Genomic DNA, 17,758 nt, shown 5'->3' on the forward strand with positions numbered 1-17,758 from the left:
GTCCGGCTGAACGTGGGCGGCACCTACTTCGTGACCACCAGACAGACCCTAGGCCGGGAGCCCAAGTCTTTCCTCTGTCGCCTCTGCTGCCAGGAGGACCCGGAGCTGGACTCGGACAAGGTGCGCCCCGCCCTCGGGCGCGCCCCCGCTCTTCGGACCCCCTCGTTCCTCCTAGCTCGTCCCCAGATTCCTGCGACACTCTCCTCACGGGCTTTTCGGGCCCGGACCCCCTTGCCGTCCCTCCCCCGCCAGGCTGGCCCTGGGCGTCATTCTTCCCCATCTTCAGTCGCACCCCGGCTGTGTCTCTGACCCCGCCCTTCACTCGCAGCAACTCGGTCCCCACGCGGTGCCCACCCGCACCCACGAGAACCCACTCCACACCCCTTCTCCGTACACCTCTAATACCCGCCCCTCCGATCTACATGAGTTTTCCCCTGGCTCCTCGTCAGCCCCTCACTGCCTGTGCCAGATGCGTCTAGAACTGGGTCAGGGTGAGCCAAGGCATCTTTCTAGCTTTCTCAGACTTCCTCGGACCCCTCTGCCAAGTTGGGTGAAAGCCTGGGTCTGACAGCTGCAGGAAGTGTTTCTCGTGATACCACACTTCTTTCCTGTGGTCCTCGGCCCTGAGCTCTTATCTGGTGACAGTCACTGTTTTAAGACTATATTAGAGCTCAGATACATTCCTTGGAAACAGATTGCCAGTTGCCAGTGTAAACCTAAGCTGACTGGTTAAGACCATCGGAAAATGAAAACTGAGGGTGCTGTTGGACAAGATGCATGGCTGCTAACAGAAAGTTGAGAGGTGACGAGACACTTCCCACCCTTTTCCAGTTTGAAGTGTCGTTTACTTATTAACTTTACACATTCATCTTTCAGTTGCCAGCTTAAAGGCATTGACCATGGCTTATACCACCGTATATCCTATATAGCACTCAGCCAGTTACATTGAAATAGAGTTGGGGTTGGGTAAAGATTCGCTGGTTTTTTTGGTGTGTTTTTTTGTTTTGTTTTTTTATTCACCAACTGCCTCTCCTCTAATAAATCTGACTTCTGGAAACCTGTCCCGCCCGAACTTTAAAGAAATTACAAAACCTTTGCTTATAAAGGAATTATTTTTATCTACCCTAAATCTTTCTTGTTGCAGAAGCCAGTTTCTTCTTGTTCCTTTTACTGTAAAGATGAGTAGGATTAAAGCTGCTCAGAGCCAAGTCCTGGCAGTGCCAAGCTTCCTCTGGGCACAGAACTGGGGTGTGTGAGTTACAGCTGGCAATGCAGACTCCCACTGATGTTGGCCTTGAGCTCAGGAGCATTGCCAACTATACAGAGGTTTTCTTAGAATTAGGAATGTGATTTGGGGGCAGTAGAGAGAAGTCAAAATGTCCATCTCAAGCAAAGATTTAAGTAATTAAAATACAGCATTTTCTTCCCCTTTCTTGATAACAGATATCTCAGAAAAGATTGGTGGTTATTGTGTCCAAGTAAAGATTTTGGAAGTTCAGGGGCACCTGGGTGGTTCATTCAATTAAACATCTGACTCTTGGTTTCAGCTCTCAGGTCATGATCTCATGGTTCATGGGTTCCAGCCCTGGCAGCTGCGGAGCCTGCTTGGAATTCTCTGTCTCCCTCTCTCTGCCCCTCTTCCATTCGCCCTCTCTCTCCATCTCAAAATAAATATATATATAAAAAAAAGATTTTGGAAGTTCAAGTAAATGCCTGCATGATGACTGTACATCTGTCTGTAACACCGCACCTGAAATGATCTGAGTACAAGAAACATAAGCTGGCCTTCTTGCCAGTAGTTTCTGATAAGCAATGTCTAGCAAAACTTGTCCTCTTGCTATTGAGTGGTGACAGAGAGCCTGGAACCCTGCCCCGATTTAGTCCGAAAGCTCCAAAGTGGTATCTTTGTGTTTGGTTGGCAGGATGAGACAGGAGCATATCTGATTGACAGGGACCCCACCTACTTCGGTCCTATCCTAAACTACCTCCGCCATGGGAAACTCATCATTACGAAGGAGTTGGCTGAAGAAGGTAAGAACAGCGTTTGAACTGGACATTTTCAAAACGCAGTCCATATCTTGAAAGCTGTCTCACAGATTGGAATTTTGTTTGAGATGTTCATCAAGGTCACGTGCAGGTGTAGTAAAGGTTTATGAAAGTGAGCAGGGGGGCGCCTGGGGGGCTCAGTCAGTTGAGCGTCCAACTTCGGCTCAGGTCATGATCTCATGGTTGGCGGACTTGAGTCCCATGTTGGGCTCTGTGCTGACAGCTCGGAGCCTGGAGCCTGCCTTAGATTCTGTGTCTCCCTCCATCTCTCAAAAATAAACATTAAAAAAGAAAGGAAGGAAGGAAGGAAGGAAGGAAATAAATGAGCAGAGAGTCTCTAGTTATCTCCTCTTATCTGAGGAGGTCTTATTTAAGGGATCCCCACTGGGCTCACAGCCTCCTTAATGAGAAGGAAGATAGGTAAGTCAGCTTTGCAGATCGCTTCAGGAGCATTTTTCAAACCTGCAGAATTGTCTGGATCCCTCTTTACTTTCGCTTATGTGCTTGCTGGCAGTGAAATGTCCATACCCTGAAGCACCACATCTCTGACATTAATTATTTATATTTTCACTTTTAGTTTGAACTTGCAGCTGTAAAAAATAATAAAGGCTTGGCCTCATTTCTTGTAAGACTGGTCTCATGCTTCCTTGTAAATTTTTGCAGCTGACCTAATTCATTCCCCAGCCCATTGTCAGCTGTATCCTCATCTTTGGTTGGTAGGACATTCGGACTGTAAGCAGGTCTAGACATCTTTCCAAAAGGCTTGGTGTGGTCTCGCCAAAGGCGTTCCGTTGAAGATTGGGGCCTCTCCCTAAATCCAGGGCACCCTGACCTGAAAGCTTTAGTTCTGAGTAAGAAAGCTGTAATGGCCGTGCTAGTTAACGAAGTGGCTGCAAAGCGTATCTGTTTCAGTCAGTAAAAAGAGTCCTTGTGCACATGCTTTCTTTTTTCAACGTCTCAGGTGCATTCGAAAATAATGGGAATAGTACAATAAATGTCATGTACCCATCTAGCCTCTGCAGTTACCACCTCATTGATAATCTTGTTTCTGGAAAAAAGGAATCTTAAGCATCTTTTCTGAAGTCCTTTAAAAAAAATTTTTTTTAATATTTTCTTTTTTTTTTTAAATGTTTTATTTATTTCTAGGAGAGAGAGAGAGAGACAGCGTGAGCAGGGGAGGGTCAGAGAGAGAGGGAGTCACAGACTGAAACAGGCTCCAGGCTCTGAGCTGGCAGTCAGCACAGAGCCCGATGCGGGGCTCGAACCCACCAACCGCGAGATCATGACCCAAGCGAAAGTCGGACGCTCAACCGACTAAGCCACCCAGGCACCCCTTTAATATTTTCAAATTCAGAGAAAAGGGAGAGAATAGCATAGGAAACTCTCAGCTTCACCACCATTTTTTGTCATCCGTGTTATCCTCTGTTCTATCTCTGTCCCCCGTCTTGCACTTCTCCTTCCCCCCCATCATAGTTTTTATTTCTGAATTATTTGAGACTAGATTACAGATTCACCCCTTAATACTTCAGTGTATTTCCCAAGAACAAGGATATTCCCTTATGTAAGTACGGTATAGTTATCAAGATCAGGGAATTTAATATTGATAAATACTTTTATCTACAGCTTATATTCCAATTTTATCAGTTCTAGGAACATCCTTTATAGCAAGCTTTTTTTTCCTGATACGGAATCACACATCCCCTTGGTTGTCCTGTCCATGGCCTTTGATTTTACTTAGCACAGCATTCTCTCAGTGATTGCTTTTTATCTTGTTCAAATAATAAGCACCCTATTAAAATTTGGTCCATATAAATTTAGATATACACACCCACCCCCAGTAATTTTTAGGACCAACTAGGTAAGCATTACAAGCTCGGGAGTTCTCCAATGTGACAAGTTCCAGGAACTAAGTGACATATGGGAAAGGTGCCCTGCAGCTAATGGGCAGGTGCAAGGAGAGTCAGAGGCGATGCCAAATGGGAAACCGCAGGGATGAAACAGAGTGAACAGAGCAGACCCAGAACTTGACTCACTCACTTTGAGGAGAAGGGAGTGGGTACACCCTATACAGCGACGAAATGTTTCCTAGGCTGAAGGAGAGAGACTAGACTTCCATTTGAAAAGTACAGTTCAGGGGCACCTGGGTGTCTCAGTCAGGTGAGTGTTAGACTCTTGCTTGATTTTGGCTCAGGTCATGATCTCAAGACTGTGAGATCAAACTCTGTGTCAGGCTCTGAGCTGAGTGGGGAGCCTGCTTCAGATTCTCTTTCACTCTCTCTCTATGCCCCTCTCCCCCCACTTGCTCTCTCTCTCTCTCTCTCGAATTCAAAAAAAGGGGCACCTGGGTGGCTCATTCAGTTGAGTGTCCCACTCTTGACTTTGACACCAATCATGATCTCGCAGTTTGTGTGTTTGAGCTCCACATCAGGCTCTTCGCTGACAGTGCAGAGCATGCTTAGGATTGTTTCCTCTCTCTGCCTCTCCCCTGCTCCCTTGTCCTCTCCCTCTCAAAATAAATAAACGTAAAAAAAATTTCTAAAAAAAAGTTTCAAGGGGTGCCTGGGTGGCTCAGTCTGTTAGGCATCTGACTTTTTTTTTTTTCTTTAATGTTTATTTATTTTTGAGAGAGAGAGTGTGAGTGAAGAAGGGGCAGAGAAAGGAGACACAGAATCTGAAGCAGGCTCCAGGCTCTGAGCTGTCAGCACAGGAGCCCTGGGGGGTTTAAACTCATGAACTGTGAGATCATGACCTGAGCTAAAGTCAGATGCTTTATCGACTGAGCCACTCAGGCACCCCAACTCTTGATTTTGGCTCAGGTCATGATCTCATGTCTTATGAGTTCTGGCCCCTCTGTGTCCGGGTCCACGCTGGTAGTGCAGAACCTGCCTGGGATTTTCTCTCTTCCTTCTCTCTGCCCTCGAGCATGCTCACTCTTGCTCTCAAAATAAATAAACTTAAAAAAAATTCTCTTCCTCTCCCTCCCCCTGAGCATGCTCACGCGCGCTCTCTCTTTCCCTCTCTCTCTCTCTCTCTCAAAAAAAAAAAAGTGCAGCTCTTAGCAAGCATGTAAACTTTAGCCTCTTCTCATTATTTTCTGGGGAATGTAATACATCTCCAACTACGTACGAACTGGTTCTTGTCCTAGGTGTTTTGGAAGAAGCGGAGTTTTACAACATTGCATCTCTTGTGCGGCTGGTTAAGGAACGGATACGGGACAATGAGAACAGAACTTCTCAGGTAACAGGTTTTGAACTCTTTGTTTTGTTTTTTTGTTTAAGATTTTATTTTTTAAATAATCTTTATACCCAGCGTGGGTCTTGAACTCACAACCTTGAGATCGGGAGTCGCGTGTTCCACAGCTGAAGCAGACAGGCGCCCCACAGGTTTTGAACTTTTTTTTTTTTTTTAAATTGTTTATTTATTTTTTAGAGAAAGATAGAAACAGAGACAGACTACAAGAGGCAGAGGGGCAGAGAGAGAGGAAGACACAGAATCCAAGGCAGGCTCCAGGCTCCAAGCTGTCAGCACAGAACCCAACACAGGGCTTGAACTCACAAACTGCAAGATCATGACCTAAGCCAAAGTCGCACACTTAACCGACTGAGCCACCCCGACACCCCAGTTTTGAACTCTTAAGGGGAAAAGGTCTCAGTGGCTCTGTTTGTCCCCATGTCTGGGTGGGGGATTTGAAAAGGATGCTGCCTGGCAAGGGCTACCTCTCCCCTCAAAGCTGGAGTCTGTTTGGAACATGGGCCTTCCACCAGGCAGACAGCACATACGCCACCAGACTTGTTCAGAACAAGGAAACAGAAGAAGAAATTACAAAACGAAACAGCCCCCGTATCCCTTTAGGAGAGTGGGGAGGTTGCGGCGGCGGCTTACCAGGGGGCGGCAGAAGGGGCCCACTGCACTTAAGGTCCAGAACCTGTTCTCACAGAGCATGTGTCTCCCTCCACGTCAAGCCCCAGCAAGCTCTTACTTCCACCTGTTGGCCACTCTTTAACTCTTTATTAGGACCAGGCTTTTAAAGCATGACCATGTCGCATTTGGCTCCTGATGGCCACGTGAGACCAGTCTCGTGGCCTAGACTTTAAGGAGCTGCTTGTGAATCATGCTTCTGAGGAAATAAGCTTCTCTGTTTATTATGAGGTCTGGGTTTTTCTATGAACACAGTAGATACAGTAGCAAGAAGAAACACACAGTTTACCACCTAGTTCTGGGAAGGTACAGGTAGCTTATTTCACATCACGTCACCCATCACATGTCTTAAGTGACCACGGTGGCATCTTTTAGACCCTTGAGATTCTCTGCCTCCTGGGAGAGGGTCTATGCCTTCTAGAAGCTTGAAGCCCAGCAGGGAAAACAGATGCTCCCTTTCCTGTATTTAGGTTCTATTTTAAGATGGCACCACCGCAGGGACGGAGGGCATGGTTGGTCTCCACTGTGACCATCTGTCTTGTAGCAGGACTTGCCTGTCACCCCATCAGGTACTGGGGGTAGCTGCTCTCCTGAGACCCAGTCTATTGCAATGTAGAATTTTCCTATGATTAAGAAGACGGTAATATGTTTTGTTTTCAAAACTCAAAAAAATAGAAAATAGTTCATTGCTCTTTCTGTGTTGGAGTTCACATATCCAAGTTTTCTAACTCCAAATGGAATTATCTGGTTGAATAACTGACACCTGTTTTTTTTGTTTTTGTTTTTTTTGAAAAATGATCTCTCATTCACTTAATCTATAGTAATTTGCAAAGGTGGGAAGAAGGGCTTCCTTAGTTTTCTTCCTGCTGGCTGCTGGCTGATTGGTGTCCTTTTTTTTTTTCTTTCTTTTTTTGTTTTTTTTTACAAATAGTTTATTGTCAAGTTGGTTTCCATATAACACCCAGTACTCATCCCCACAAGTGCCCTCCTCTGGTGTCTCTTATTTTTACTTTAAAAAATTTTTTTTAACGTTTCTTTATTTTTGAGACAAAGCAGGAGCTGGGGAGGGGCAGAGAGAGAGACACACACAAAATCTAAAATAGGCTCTAGGCTCTGAGCTGTCAGCACAGAGCCCAACGTGGGGCTTGAACCCACAGACTGCGAGATCATGACCTGAGCCGAAGTTGGCCGCTTAACTGACTGAGCCACCCAGGTGCTCCTATTTTTATTTTTATTTTTTATTTTTTATTTTTTTATTTTTTTTATTTATTTCTAGGAGAGAGAGAAAGAGAGACAGCGTGAGCAGGGGAGGGTCAGAGAGAGAGGGAGTCACAGACTCTGAAACAGGCTCCAGTCTCTGAGCTGGCAGTCAGCACAGAGCCCGACGCGGGGCTCGAAACCACGAACTGCGAGATCATGACCTAAGCGAAAGTCGGACGCTTAACCGACTAAGCCACCCAGGCACCCCTCCTATTTTTATTTTTAAATGTTTATTTTTGAGAGAGAGAGCACAAGCAGGGGAGGGGCTGGGAATGGGGGTGGTGGTGAAATAGAGGATCCGAAGCAGGCTTCTTACAGCAGAGAGCCCTATGTAGGGCTTGAACCTGCGAACCATGAGATCATGACCTGAGCTGAAGTCAGACCCTTAACCAACTGAGCCACCCAGGCGCCCCTGAAAGACATCTTTCTAATGTTCAAAAGTGAATTTATAGTTGGTTTGCCATTTGCTGTATGAAATATGATCTAGTGATGCCAGTCTTTTCACCATTTCATATTAAACTTACATGGCATCTTTCACTATTGTGGGTATTTAATAGCTGGGCATTCTGAAAATCTAGCTTTATCCTTTATTTTCCACATTCCAAAAAAAGCTTTTGATTGCTTACTGTAAAATTTTGATGGTGCCATGAATTATGTAACTTGAAGCCATTCAACCCTGAACGTTCTGAGCTCCTTGCCATTAGCTGATTCCTTGAGAGCATTGTAAGATTTCTGTTTGATGACAGGGATGAAGTTAATTAGTCCTCTAGGTTCTGAAGGCTTGTGGATATAGACCCAGTTGGAAGCTTTTTTGTTCTAGGGATGTAAAGGCCTTTTTGATGTTAATTGATCTTTCCATCTGTCCTTTTTATTGAGTGAAACTCTGAGCAGCAGATTTGAGGTTATGCAAAGACACCCTCTTTTGCCTGTGTCACACATGGCTCTGAGGCCCAGTTGGCCATGTGTGTGTTTTTGTAGCTGTCTCTTCAGACACATTATCTCCTTTAACTTTTTTTTTTTTTTTTTTTAAGATTTTAGTTTTAAGTAATCTCTGTACCCACCGTGGGGCTCAAACTCGTGAACCTGAGATCAAGAGCCGCAGCACGCTCCTCTTGACAGAGCCAGCCAGGCAGCCCAACTTGTCTGTGTTTTAAGGAGACACACATGGTAGACATTCAGGCAAAGCCCAAGATGTGGGTGTCCCACCCCACCTTCTTCTGGTGATGCTTCATATCTCTTAACAGCTGCTACCATTCTACTACTTGACTGTCTTTGATAATAATTTATGTTAGGTGATTGACCTTGGTGCATTTGAGAACATCCATGGTTTACTTTGGAAGAGAAAAATTAAAAAGAGGTAACACATGCATCTTAAATACCTGGGACTTTGACAGTTATGACTGGTATCGTAGATCTTTCATGATGCACTGAGTTTTCTAACAGAAAACACTTGGTTTCCAAAATGTGTGGTTAGCGCCAACTGAAATCTTCCTGAGATTTGCCCTATATTTTATGAGGAGGGAATGTTTTTCTTCGTACGTTGTGTAACAATAGTTGCATTTGGTTCAGAAGGGGAGAGCTTGGAAGAAAGAGCGCAATGTAGTCACAGTGTAGTCGGCAGGTCAGCCCAACTGCCTCCAACCCAACAGCGCCGCCTCGCTCAGGCGAAACGCCTTGCTGACACCAGTGTCCCATGGAAGCCACTCTGGACTCATAGCGCTCCGTGATCCACAGCTGCGATTGTTGAGCCACTATTTCCCTAGTAGTGATTCTTCCAAAACTAATTTTCCAGATAACTGAAGCCCATTCATCCTTTTGCAAAAGTACTAAAGCTAAGTTTTCAGTATTCTTAAGGAAACAGTCCACATTTTCTTAAAGTCCTGTGAATCTAACCGATCCCTCTCTCCCTGATGGAGCGTCATTGTTCTCTAACCAATGCCTCCTGGCCTCCAAGATGGGCAATGGATGTGCAGCTATTTATTGGACCCAACGCCGAGTAGTCCAAGACTGCTAAGCACTGAGTCTCCCTGTGGGCCTCTAATTGTCCTCCAATGAACAGGAGCCTCCATCTGGTGAGCATGCTTCTCTGCGGCAGCCCTGGCCATCACCTGACTCTGGCTTCTCATTCGTCAAGGGCCAAGTCATAAGTGTGGGAGTCCTCCGGTGGTTGGAGTGTAGGAGCCTTAGTGCTGCAACTTTAGGACATGCCGCCTTTCTCTTCTGTTCTAGAAAGTTGAGTCAACTAGCAAATGACTTCTGTCTGAATCTCTGACACCAACTGGGTGTCCAGCAGTTTAATCCTGTCCTGACACTAACTAATAAGTAGTAACTATTTCCACAGGTTTCAGGGCTCAGTCCCACGAGACTGCCCTTCCTTCAGACACCAGCGCCAAGTCCCAGGTTCGTAGGGTAGCTGTACTTCTGTCCAGTTCAGCTACAAATTCAAGGGTTCCCATGACATCTCCCTTTGGGTTCAGTAATTTCCTAGAATAACTCCTAGAACTCAGGAAAATGCTAAACTTATTATTAGAGTTGATCTCTCACAGACTAAGGAACAGCCAAGTGAAGAGAGACGTAGGTGGGGTCCTGAGCACAGGAGTGTCTGTGCGTGCAGTTGGGATGTACTTGCCCAGCACATGGAGGCATTTGCCAACTCGGAAGCTCCCCGAACCCCACTGTTGGGAATTTAAGGATGTTTCATTAAGTAGGCCTGACTGATTCAGTTAAGTCATTGGCTACTGGTGATTGAATTCAGTCTCTGCTGAGGTCAGTGGGTAGGACTGAAAGTTCTAACCCTCTAAGGGTGCTTGTTCGGTCTTTCTGGGGACCAGTCATTGGCACAAAAAAAAAGACACTTTTATCACTCAGGAAATTCCAAGGGTTTTAGGAGCTCTGTGCTAGGAACCAGGAACAAAGACCAAATACTTATTTTCTGTTACACACTTTCGTAACAGCAGTGTTACCATTTAACACTGAAACACTCAGGTACCATCAGCAGAATGTGAAAATAGTTTGGACGTTGGTATGTTGCGGGGTTCCTATTTAATATATTAGGCATAATAAGGTATTACTCTGAAGAAACCAAAGTATGGTCTACATTTTCAGCATGTATCTCCAATAGGAACAACTTAAAAAGAAAATGGGGCTTTCCTGTCCAAAGCAATTTTCCTCTATTTTCTACTCTGGGAAGTAGATGAAATCTAACCACATAATTCATTTTTCTGAACTTCAGAATTATTTTACCCACTACTTCATATCCTTGGGCCTTTTTCTTTTCTTTCTTGGATAAGTTTTTATTGAAAGATGATATTGCTCATGATCTCATAGTCGTGAATTCGAGCCCTCATCGGGCTCCACAGGAAGCATGGGGTCTTGCTTGGGATTCTCTCTCTCCCCCCTCTCTCTGTCCCTTCCCTGCTCACACGCACATGCACTTGCTCTCTTAGTGTCACAATAAAAAGTAAGCATTTTTTTTTTTTTTAATAAAATAAGGTCTTAAAAAAAAGAAAAGAAAGATGACATTACTGCTTGTAAGAGGGGACAGTGTATGGCTGTCCGGAAGAAAAGTCCAAGCAGTTTCCTTTTCAGTGTTCATTCTTTGGATGAGCCTCCCCAGGGCAACTGCGAACTGTCCTGTCCTTGAAATTGTTCTCCCAAGTCCATTGGATGTTGCAGGGCCCCGTGAAGCACGTGTACAGAGTCCTGCAGTGCCAGGAAGAGGAGCTCACACAGATGGTCTCCACTATGTCTGATGGTTGGAAATTCGAACAGGTATGTTTCCTAAGTGGCAGCCACCGCAGCATCTCAGCCCAGGAGTCAACGCCCCTCAAATAGCTGCCATCGGTAACCAGCTGACCCCGGGGGTCCATAGGGCCATGCGTGCACCTGTTCAGAAACATGGGGATTATTCGCTCGTCGTCTAGGATGAGTTGGGAAGAGTTCAGAATAGTATCATGTCTCCCAACTTCTTATCCAAGTTTTTGACTGTGTCCCAAGAGAACCAGCCAGCCTGTTTAGGCTTGAAAGTGTCTCTCTGGGGTATTTTTTCTCCCTCAGAGGGATTCCTTTCAAAAGTGCTCACTTGAAATATTTTAGAATAAGTACATAAAGAACACTAGGACTCAGAAACTACCCTTCCTTTCCTTCCCCCAGGCTAAGAACTGTCGTTACGAACATATATATAACTCATTGCCACAAACAAGAGCAGGTGTGAGAGGAGCCAGACGTGATGAGAAGTGGGGCTTGGCCATTTCCCATCAGGCTGTGGATTTCTCTGTTCCTTTAGCTTTGCATGGTGGCAGAATTACCAAAACAAAGCCAGGCAGGCAGGCAGAATTGTACTGTTTTCTTCCATTAGATGGCAGAATTGTTCAGTTCATCTATCGTGTGCACAGCAGGGAGGCTGGCATGAATAGAATGGATATATATAGAAGGGATATATGTTATGTGGATCGTGCCTATTTTTAATGTAGAGTTTAAGTGTCAGTTGAACTGTCACCGTAAACTTAACCTTCTCAAATAAGTGCTGTTCGTCGTGTGAACGGTACTGTGTTACAGATCAAATACACAGGTACTTGATCTTCAGAGCCAACACTGAATCATTCCTCACCCCTCTGCTGCAGAATCAATTCTGCCTGTGTATGTTGGCCTAGTTCTTTCCTTTTCCCTTTTTTTTTTTTTTAAGTAGGTTCCACAGCTCGTGTGAGGCTTGAACTCACGACCCTGAGACTCTGAGATTAAGAGTTGCATGCTCTCCCAACTGAGCCCCCGCCAGGCGCCCCTTCTTTTATATGTCAGCCTAGTTTTTACTCAGGTGGGGGCAAAATGTTGCCATACTTTCACTCCACGAATATTTTCCCTGATAAAAGTCTTTTTTTTTTTTTTAATTTTTTTTTTTTTTAAATAATCTCTACATCCAACATGAGTTCCAGCTCATAACCCTGAGATCAGGAGTCACATGCTCTAGCGACTGAGCCAGCCAGGCGCCCTTTCTCAAGTCTTAAGCAAAGAATGTTACAAAAATGTTTTTTAAGTGTTCTTGATGAAAACCAGTGAATGATTTTTTTATTTTCTTTTTCTCATCTTGTTAATGTTCGAGGGGCCGGTGAAGCATGTTCCCACTGACTCTATTCTACGAATGAGGAAGTTCAGGCACAGGAAGGCAGAGGGACCCATAGCCCATTCATAGAGCAAGTCAGTCGTGTTCTTCTGACTTGAGGCCCTGCATGATTGCCTGGAGGACCTTACCCTTGGGCTCCGCTTTTCTCCGTGCATGTTTATTTCCTATTTAGAGTTAAATCCTGAATTTAGTTTGCCGAAAAGGTTAAAAGTCCCAGCAGCATATGGTTTATGGTAACTCTTCAGTGATTCACTCGGTGCTTTCCAGAGCCTTTTGAGTGCCAGTCTCCTGTCTAGGACTTCTGCTCAAAGATGAGCCAGCTCTGTGTAGGTGTTTGGCTGAAGCAAGTGTCCATTTTCATTCACACAAACCTTCTCTTTCACCTCAGTGTTTGCTGGAAGAAATACGATCATGTTAATCCTAGCTGCTGCCTTTTGGATTGTTTCAAGTGCCTGGGTGGGGGACAGTGGCAGAACCCGTGCTCTTCCTTTCTGGGGAAGCCTCATCGAGGATGCGCTAGTGAATCACAGATCCAGTTATCCCTTGGGCCTTGGTAGTCCCAGATGGCCCATCATCCTGTGAGAAGCAAAACCCCAAAGTTCAGTCAGGAGGAGGGTTGGATCTGTGTGGCACTTCAGTACTGTAGGGGGACTGTTCACCATGTTCTTGTTTTGTCAGCTAATCAGCATCGGATCTTCCTATAACTATGGAAATGAGGATCAGGCCGAATTCCTCTGTGTTGTCTCCAGAGAACTCAATAATTCTACCAATGGCATTGTCATAGAGCCAAGCGAAAAGGCAAAGGTAAGAAATCGTGTCACTAGAATTTTGTCTCCGACTCGTTTGTTCCCAGCCCCTTGGTGGGCTTGGCCTGGGCTGTTGGTTGCTCCTGGCTTCTTCCTTCTCTTCTAAAGCTAGGTTCACATTTTTCCTTTATTCTAGTCATTGACTGTTGGAATTTAAATCAGGATTTATGGGGCCACCTGGGTGGCTCAGTCAGTTAAGCGTCCGACTTTGGCTCTGATCATGATCTCACAGTTCGTGGGTTTGAGCCCCCGTCGGGCTCTGTGCTGACAGCTAGCTCAGAGCCTGGAGCCTATTCCAGATTCTATATCTCCCTCTCTGACTCTCCCTTGCTCACACTGTCTCTCTCTCTTTCTCTCTCTCAAAAATAAATAAAACATTTAAGTAAATAAATAAGTAAATCAGGATTTATGGGGCAGGGACCGAGAGTTTTAAGTTAGGAAGTGGATACTGAAATAGGGTCGGCTTTACGTACCCACTATCAAATCAAGGAAAAATCGAATTGCAAAGTGAGAATTCTGAAACTTAAAATTGGAAAATATTTTGTGTTCATTCTTTGAAACTATTCTCTCTCTTTTTTTGTCCTGTCTCAAGAGAAAAGGTATTTGGTTACCTTTGTGACTTCCCCCACCTTAAGTTACTGGAAAATTGTACAGTTATCCACTTTTTCCTGTATTGTGGCCCCCCCCCGAATCTCTCTCTGTCTCTCACACACACTTCTAAGTCAGCAATGCATAGTGCGTCTGAACCATTTCCTTTAGTGTGGGAGGAGTGGTCCGGCAGCACGCACGCAGAGGGCACAGTGCTGTTGGCCAGAGGCTCTTCCAGCTGAAGTGCCTCAGGGGAGGCCAGGGCTGAGCCCAGCCGAGCTTCCTGCGGTAACAGGATTGTTGTGCTGCTCAGCGGTCTGGAAAGCAGCTGCGAGTCCCTTTTCCCTCAGCAGTCTGTTTGGCTCCTCAGCCTGAAAGTAGTCTGCTTGGCTCCCCAGCCCAAGCCTCAGCCGTCTCCCCCATCTTCCACTTGCAGATTCTACAGGAGAGGGGATCTCGGATGTAAATTCCAGATTCTTAACCATCAAGAGCCGGCAGAGCACCTCGTGAAGTTAACTCTTGCTCCTGTACAGTAACCGAGCTCCTGCAAGGCAAAGCTGAGCCTGGCCCCCCAGTGGAGAAGTGTTCTGGTCAAAACCAAAGGAACCCCTGCCCTACCCCCCTCCACCCACCCACCCCAGGAACATGAAGACAGACGCAACTTCCGGCCGCAGAATACCTTTTCAGAAACCTGCTTTTGTCTTCTTAGCCAGTGTTAGAACAAATCCTTACCACAGCAGCTGGGCTGGGCTCCCAGTGGGAGCCCTAACGGGGAACCTGGGGAAAGGGAAGAGGAAGGCCTAGGTCCTTGTACACGCCTGTGCTTCGGGGACGCCGCAGCAGCTACAGAGGATCGTCCGTGAGCTGTGCCATGTGTGCGCCTGGGTGCCACGTTGGACGTTGGCAGCCACTTTGTAACACTCTTCCCCGTCCTGCCCGCACTCCACACAGATGCAGCAGATGCCAAGGATTCTAGCTTCAGTTTGTCGAATTGAGGTTTTGGGTAAAGGAGCAAGTCAGCAGAATCCCCCATGTTCCTGTGGACAGACCCTCTTTGAGGAAGGGGAAGACAGGGCATCCTTGGTTGCAGGTGGAGGTTGGGGATCGCTGCTCCGGGTTAGGGCCACTCAGCTGCCGTGTGCATCCCCACCTCACCCGCCCTCAGCAGCCCGGACTGTCCGGTAGCTTGCTTTCTCAGGTGGAGGTTCGAGGCAGGCGGCATCCCACGCTGTGTCACACACACATGGGAGCTGCAGGAGGCCGGTGTAACTGGTCTGCAGCCTTTGCTCACCCTCCGTTGGCCCATCTTCCTTCCCTGACTTTTTGAACTGGACCCAAGATAAAGGGACTCTGGATCCTCTGATGGCCCGGGTGGGGACAGCTATTTCTTTGAAAGTTGCCAAATGTGTTCTGTTGTAGTTTCCAAAAGTGTTGTTATTTCTGTGATTGTCTCTTGGAAATGCCTTGACTGAACGTTCGATATTTGTTCCCGTCCCCGTCCCTTGGTTTCTAACCTTGGCAAACCTGCCCCGCGGCTGTGGCCGTGGCCGTGGCCCCACACCAGCCCCAGTGGGGTGTATGTGTTTGCTGGGCAGTCTGAGGACTCCCCGCGTCTCTGAGCCCAACCCCTTCCCGCCACTTCTATCTGCAGAGTGCCATGTCCTCGAGAATCAAGTGCTTGTTTGACCAAGGAGGGGAGTAAAGCCCTCCTTCGGGCTGGGACCACAGAGCTTGTATCTGGGCCTCCTCTCTGAGCTTTTGAGCCTTAGTGAGCAGTCACTGAACGCAAAGGGCTGGAGAATCCTTATTCTTCCCTCAATGACTTTTCCTAGTGTGGCAAATGGCCCAGAGAAGGTGCCCCTGGGGACCTCTGCACCTGTAAGAGCCACCTCACGCCAGTCACTCCTGGTTTCCTTCGCAGTGAGGTTCTCTCTGCTCCACAGCTCTATGCTTACTAGGTGGGTGTGGGGCTGTAATTTTTGGAAATGACTCACAGACGGTGCCAAATGTCTTATGAGCTCGTGACCTGCCCGTGTGCAGATGGTGTAACTCTTCTCCGGGATTCTCACTCTGACCTTATCTCTGTGTGTAGAGCGGGATAGAAAAGTGTGTACAAGGGTGTCTGCTGATATGTGTGTGTCTACACACCAACGTGAACGTGCATGTTGACATTGGCACCTTGTACTCCGGCCTAATGCCTACGATTTCTACAGCTATAAACGTTAGAGGAACTTCTACCTGCAGCAGAAGCAGTCATCTTTCAAAAAGGTCGCAGGCATCTTTCTGTCATCTTTCGGAAAGCACAAGATGGCACGTGTCAAGGAAAAGCCTCTCTGACCTGAGTAGGACTGACCTGAGTAGGACAGAGGACCCTAGAAGACTTGCCCTTTAGCCAAGTCCAAAAAGTGACATTTGACTCTACGGAGGGAAAGTGGCTGCATCTGGGGCCTTGAGCCCAATCAGATCTGCTTTTCCTGGGGCATCAGCCTGCGCTCCCCATGCTCCCGAGCCTGCACGGAGGGATGAAGCGAGGTGGGCCAGAGGGCAGAGGCCAAGCCCCTCAGGAACACGTAGTCATTTGTCTTTTCAGAGTCCCCCAGTGGATCCTGTAGAAAGAGTGCTGAGCCCCTCGCTCGGTGCTCTGAGAAACCAACACAAGTGACATTTCTGCTCCCCTAGAGGGCTGGCTTTCATGAGGCCACCCAATGACATTTATTCCAATGCTCCTGAATCTGAGGACGATTCAGTTCTTAAGGTTTCTGGAAAAGTATTCACCCCAGCCTTTTATGAACCAGGTCAGTATTTTTTTTTTTTAATTACTGAAAGCCTTCTCCTCCCAGCTGATGACTTCAGAGGGAGGCATGGCCATCGGTTTGGGGCTGTCACATGTCCAGTGACCCATGCTCTCTCCAGCAGCCCAGTGCTGCTGGGTGGTGAGCGTCTTCTTTGTTACGTGCCCAGGCCTGAGGGCGCGGGCAATGCAGGCCCAGCTCACGAAGCAGCCCGGCCTCTCCTAGGAGATGCCACGATAGCGCGCTTCTGTCTCTCAGAACCTGCTTTCTCCTTGGCAGCGAGGCGTGGCCCAGCCTCCTCTAGAGTGACTTCGTTTCTGCAGTCTTAACTGATCTCAGGGGTGTCAGCAAGGTGTGGGGGGGTAGGGACAGAGATGCTGAGGGTTGGCCAACTCCGACATGGCCTTTGGGCGCAGAGGTTAGGGACCATGCCTGTCACTTGTGGGTATTTGTTACTGTTTGTGTATTTGAATAAAGTCTGAAATGCTGTGACCCTTTTTTGTCAATAAAGACAAGACACAAACATCTGAATCTCCTTGGTTTCCTGTCACCGCTGATGGTTCTCAAACTGTTCTCAGGAGATGAATTTCACGGCACCTGCCCCACCGCAGCTGCTTAGAAAGTCCTCATCTCTCTTTCTCCCGCTGCCGAGACTGCCTGAGGGGGTGTTGGGCCTTCCTCCTCAGTACTGGGAGAGTGGTGAGGGACAGAAGGGGAGACAGATGGTCTGCCCACCAGGGAGCTGGGCCAAGAAGGGGAAGAGTAGGAGACCATTTTTAAGGGGGGAAAAAGTCTTCCTGGAAGAGAGTAAGTGACTAGGTGCCCATTTTCTCTGCAAGGTAGAAAAAGAGGAATAAAAGGGAGGTGAAATGAGTAACCAGCAAGCCAGGTGTTGGTCACTTAAGGCGCCAGGCAAGGCGTGGGACCCTCAAAAGGTGTTAGTTCCCCACCCCCAATAGGGCGCTTACAGCCGGGGAGATACACACACACACACACACACACACACACGGAGCGAACAAGCTGTGTATTTGTACCAGCCAGGGTCCAATGGGGGACAGACCACAGCAGCTGTTGACAAGTGGTAAGAGGAGGAAAAGGCCCCCAGGGGCACGGAGGTGTCACAGATGGAGTGACTGCAGGACACAGGGCTCCGGGGACAGGGGAGCAGAAGGAAGAGGGTGGGATTATTACAATGTAACAGGCTTGGAGGAGGGGGGGCCGCACAGTGG

General features: G+C 47.2%; 1 protein-coding gene across 1 annotated transcript in view; it reads left to right on the top strand.

The window, feature by feature from the left end:
- The window catches only part of KCTD2 (potassium channel tetramerization domain containing 2), a 17,573-nt gene extending 513 nt beyond the window's left edge, over positions 1-17,060 (top strand). The window contains exons 2-7 of the mRNA XM_077756114.1: positions 1-120; positions 1,923-2,031; positions 5,192-5,283; positions 10,900-10,995; positions 13,022-13,147; positions 14,174-17,060. Coding sequence (XP_077612240.1) covers positions 1-120; positions 1,923-2,031; positions 5,192-5,283; positions 10,900-10,995; positions 13,022-13,147; positions 14,174-14,203 — 573 coding nt within the window. The 3' untranslated portion in view covers positions 14,204-17,060. The remainder of the gene's footprint in view (positions 121-1,922; positions 2,032-5,191; positions 5,284-10,899; positions 10,996-13,021; positions 13,148-14,173) is intronic.
- Positions 17,061-17,758: the final 698 nt, after the last annotated feature.

The sequence above is a fragment of the Crocuta crocuta genome, unplaced genomic scaffold (genome assembly GCF_008692635.1).
Source record: "Crocuta crocuta isolate KB4526 unplaced genomic scaffold, BGI_CrCroc_1.0 scaffold50, whole genome shotgun sequence".
NCBI lineage: Eukaryota > Metazoa > Chordata > Mammalia > Carnivora > Hyaenidae > Crocuta > Crocuta crocuta.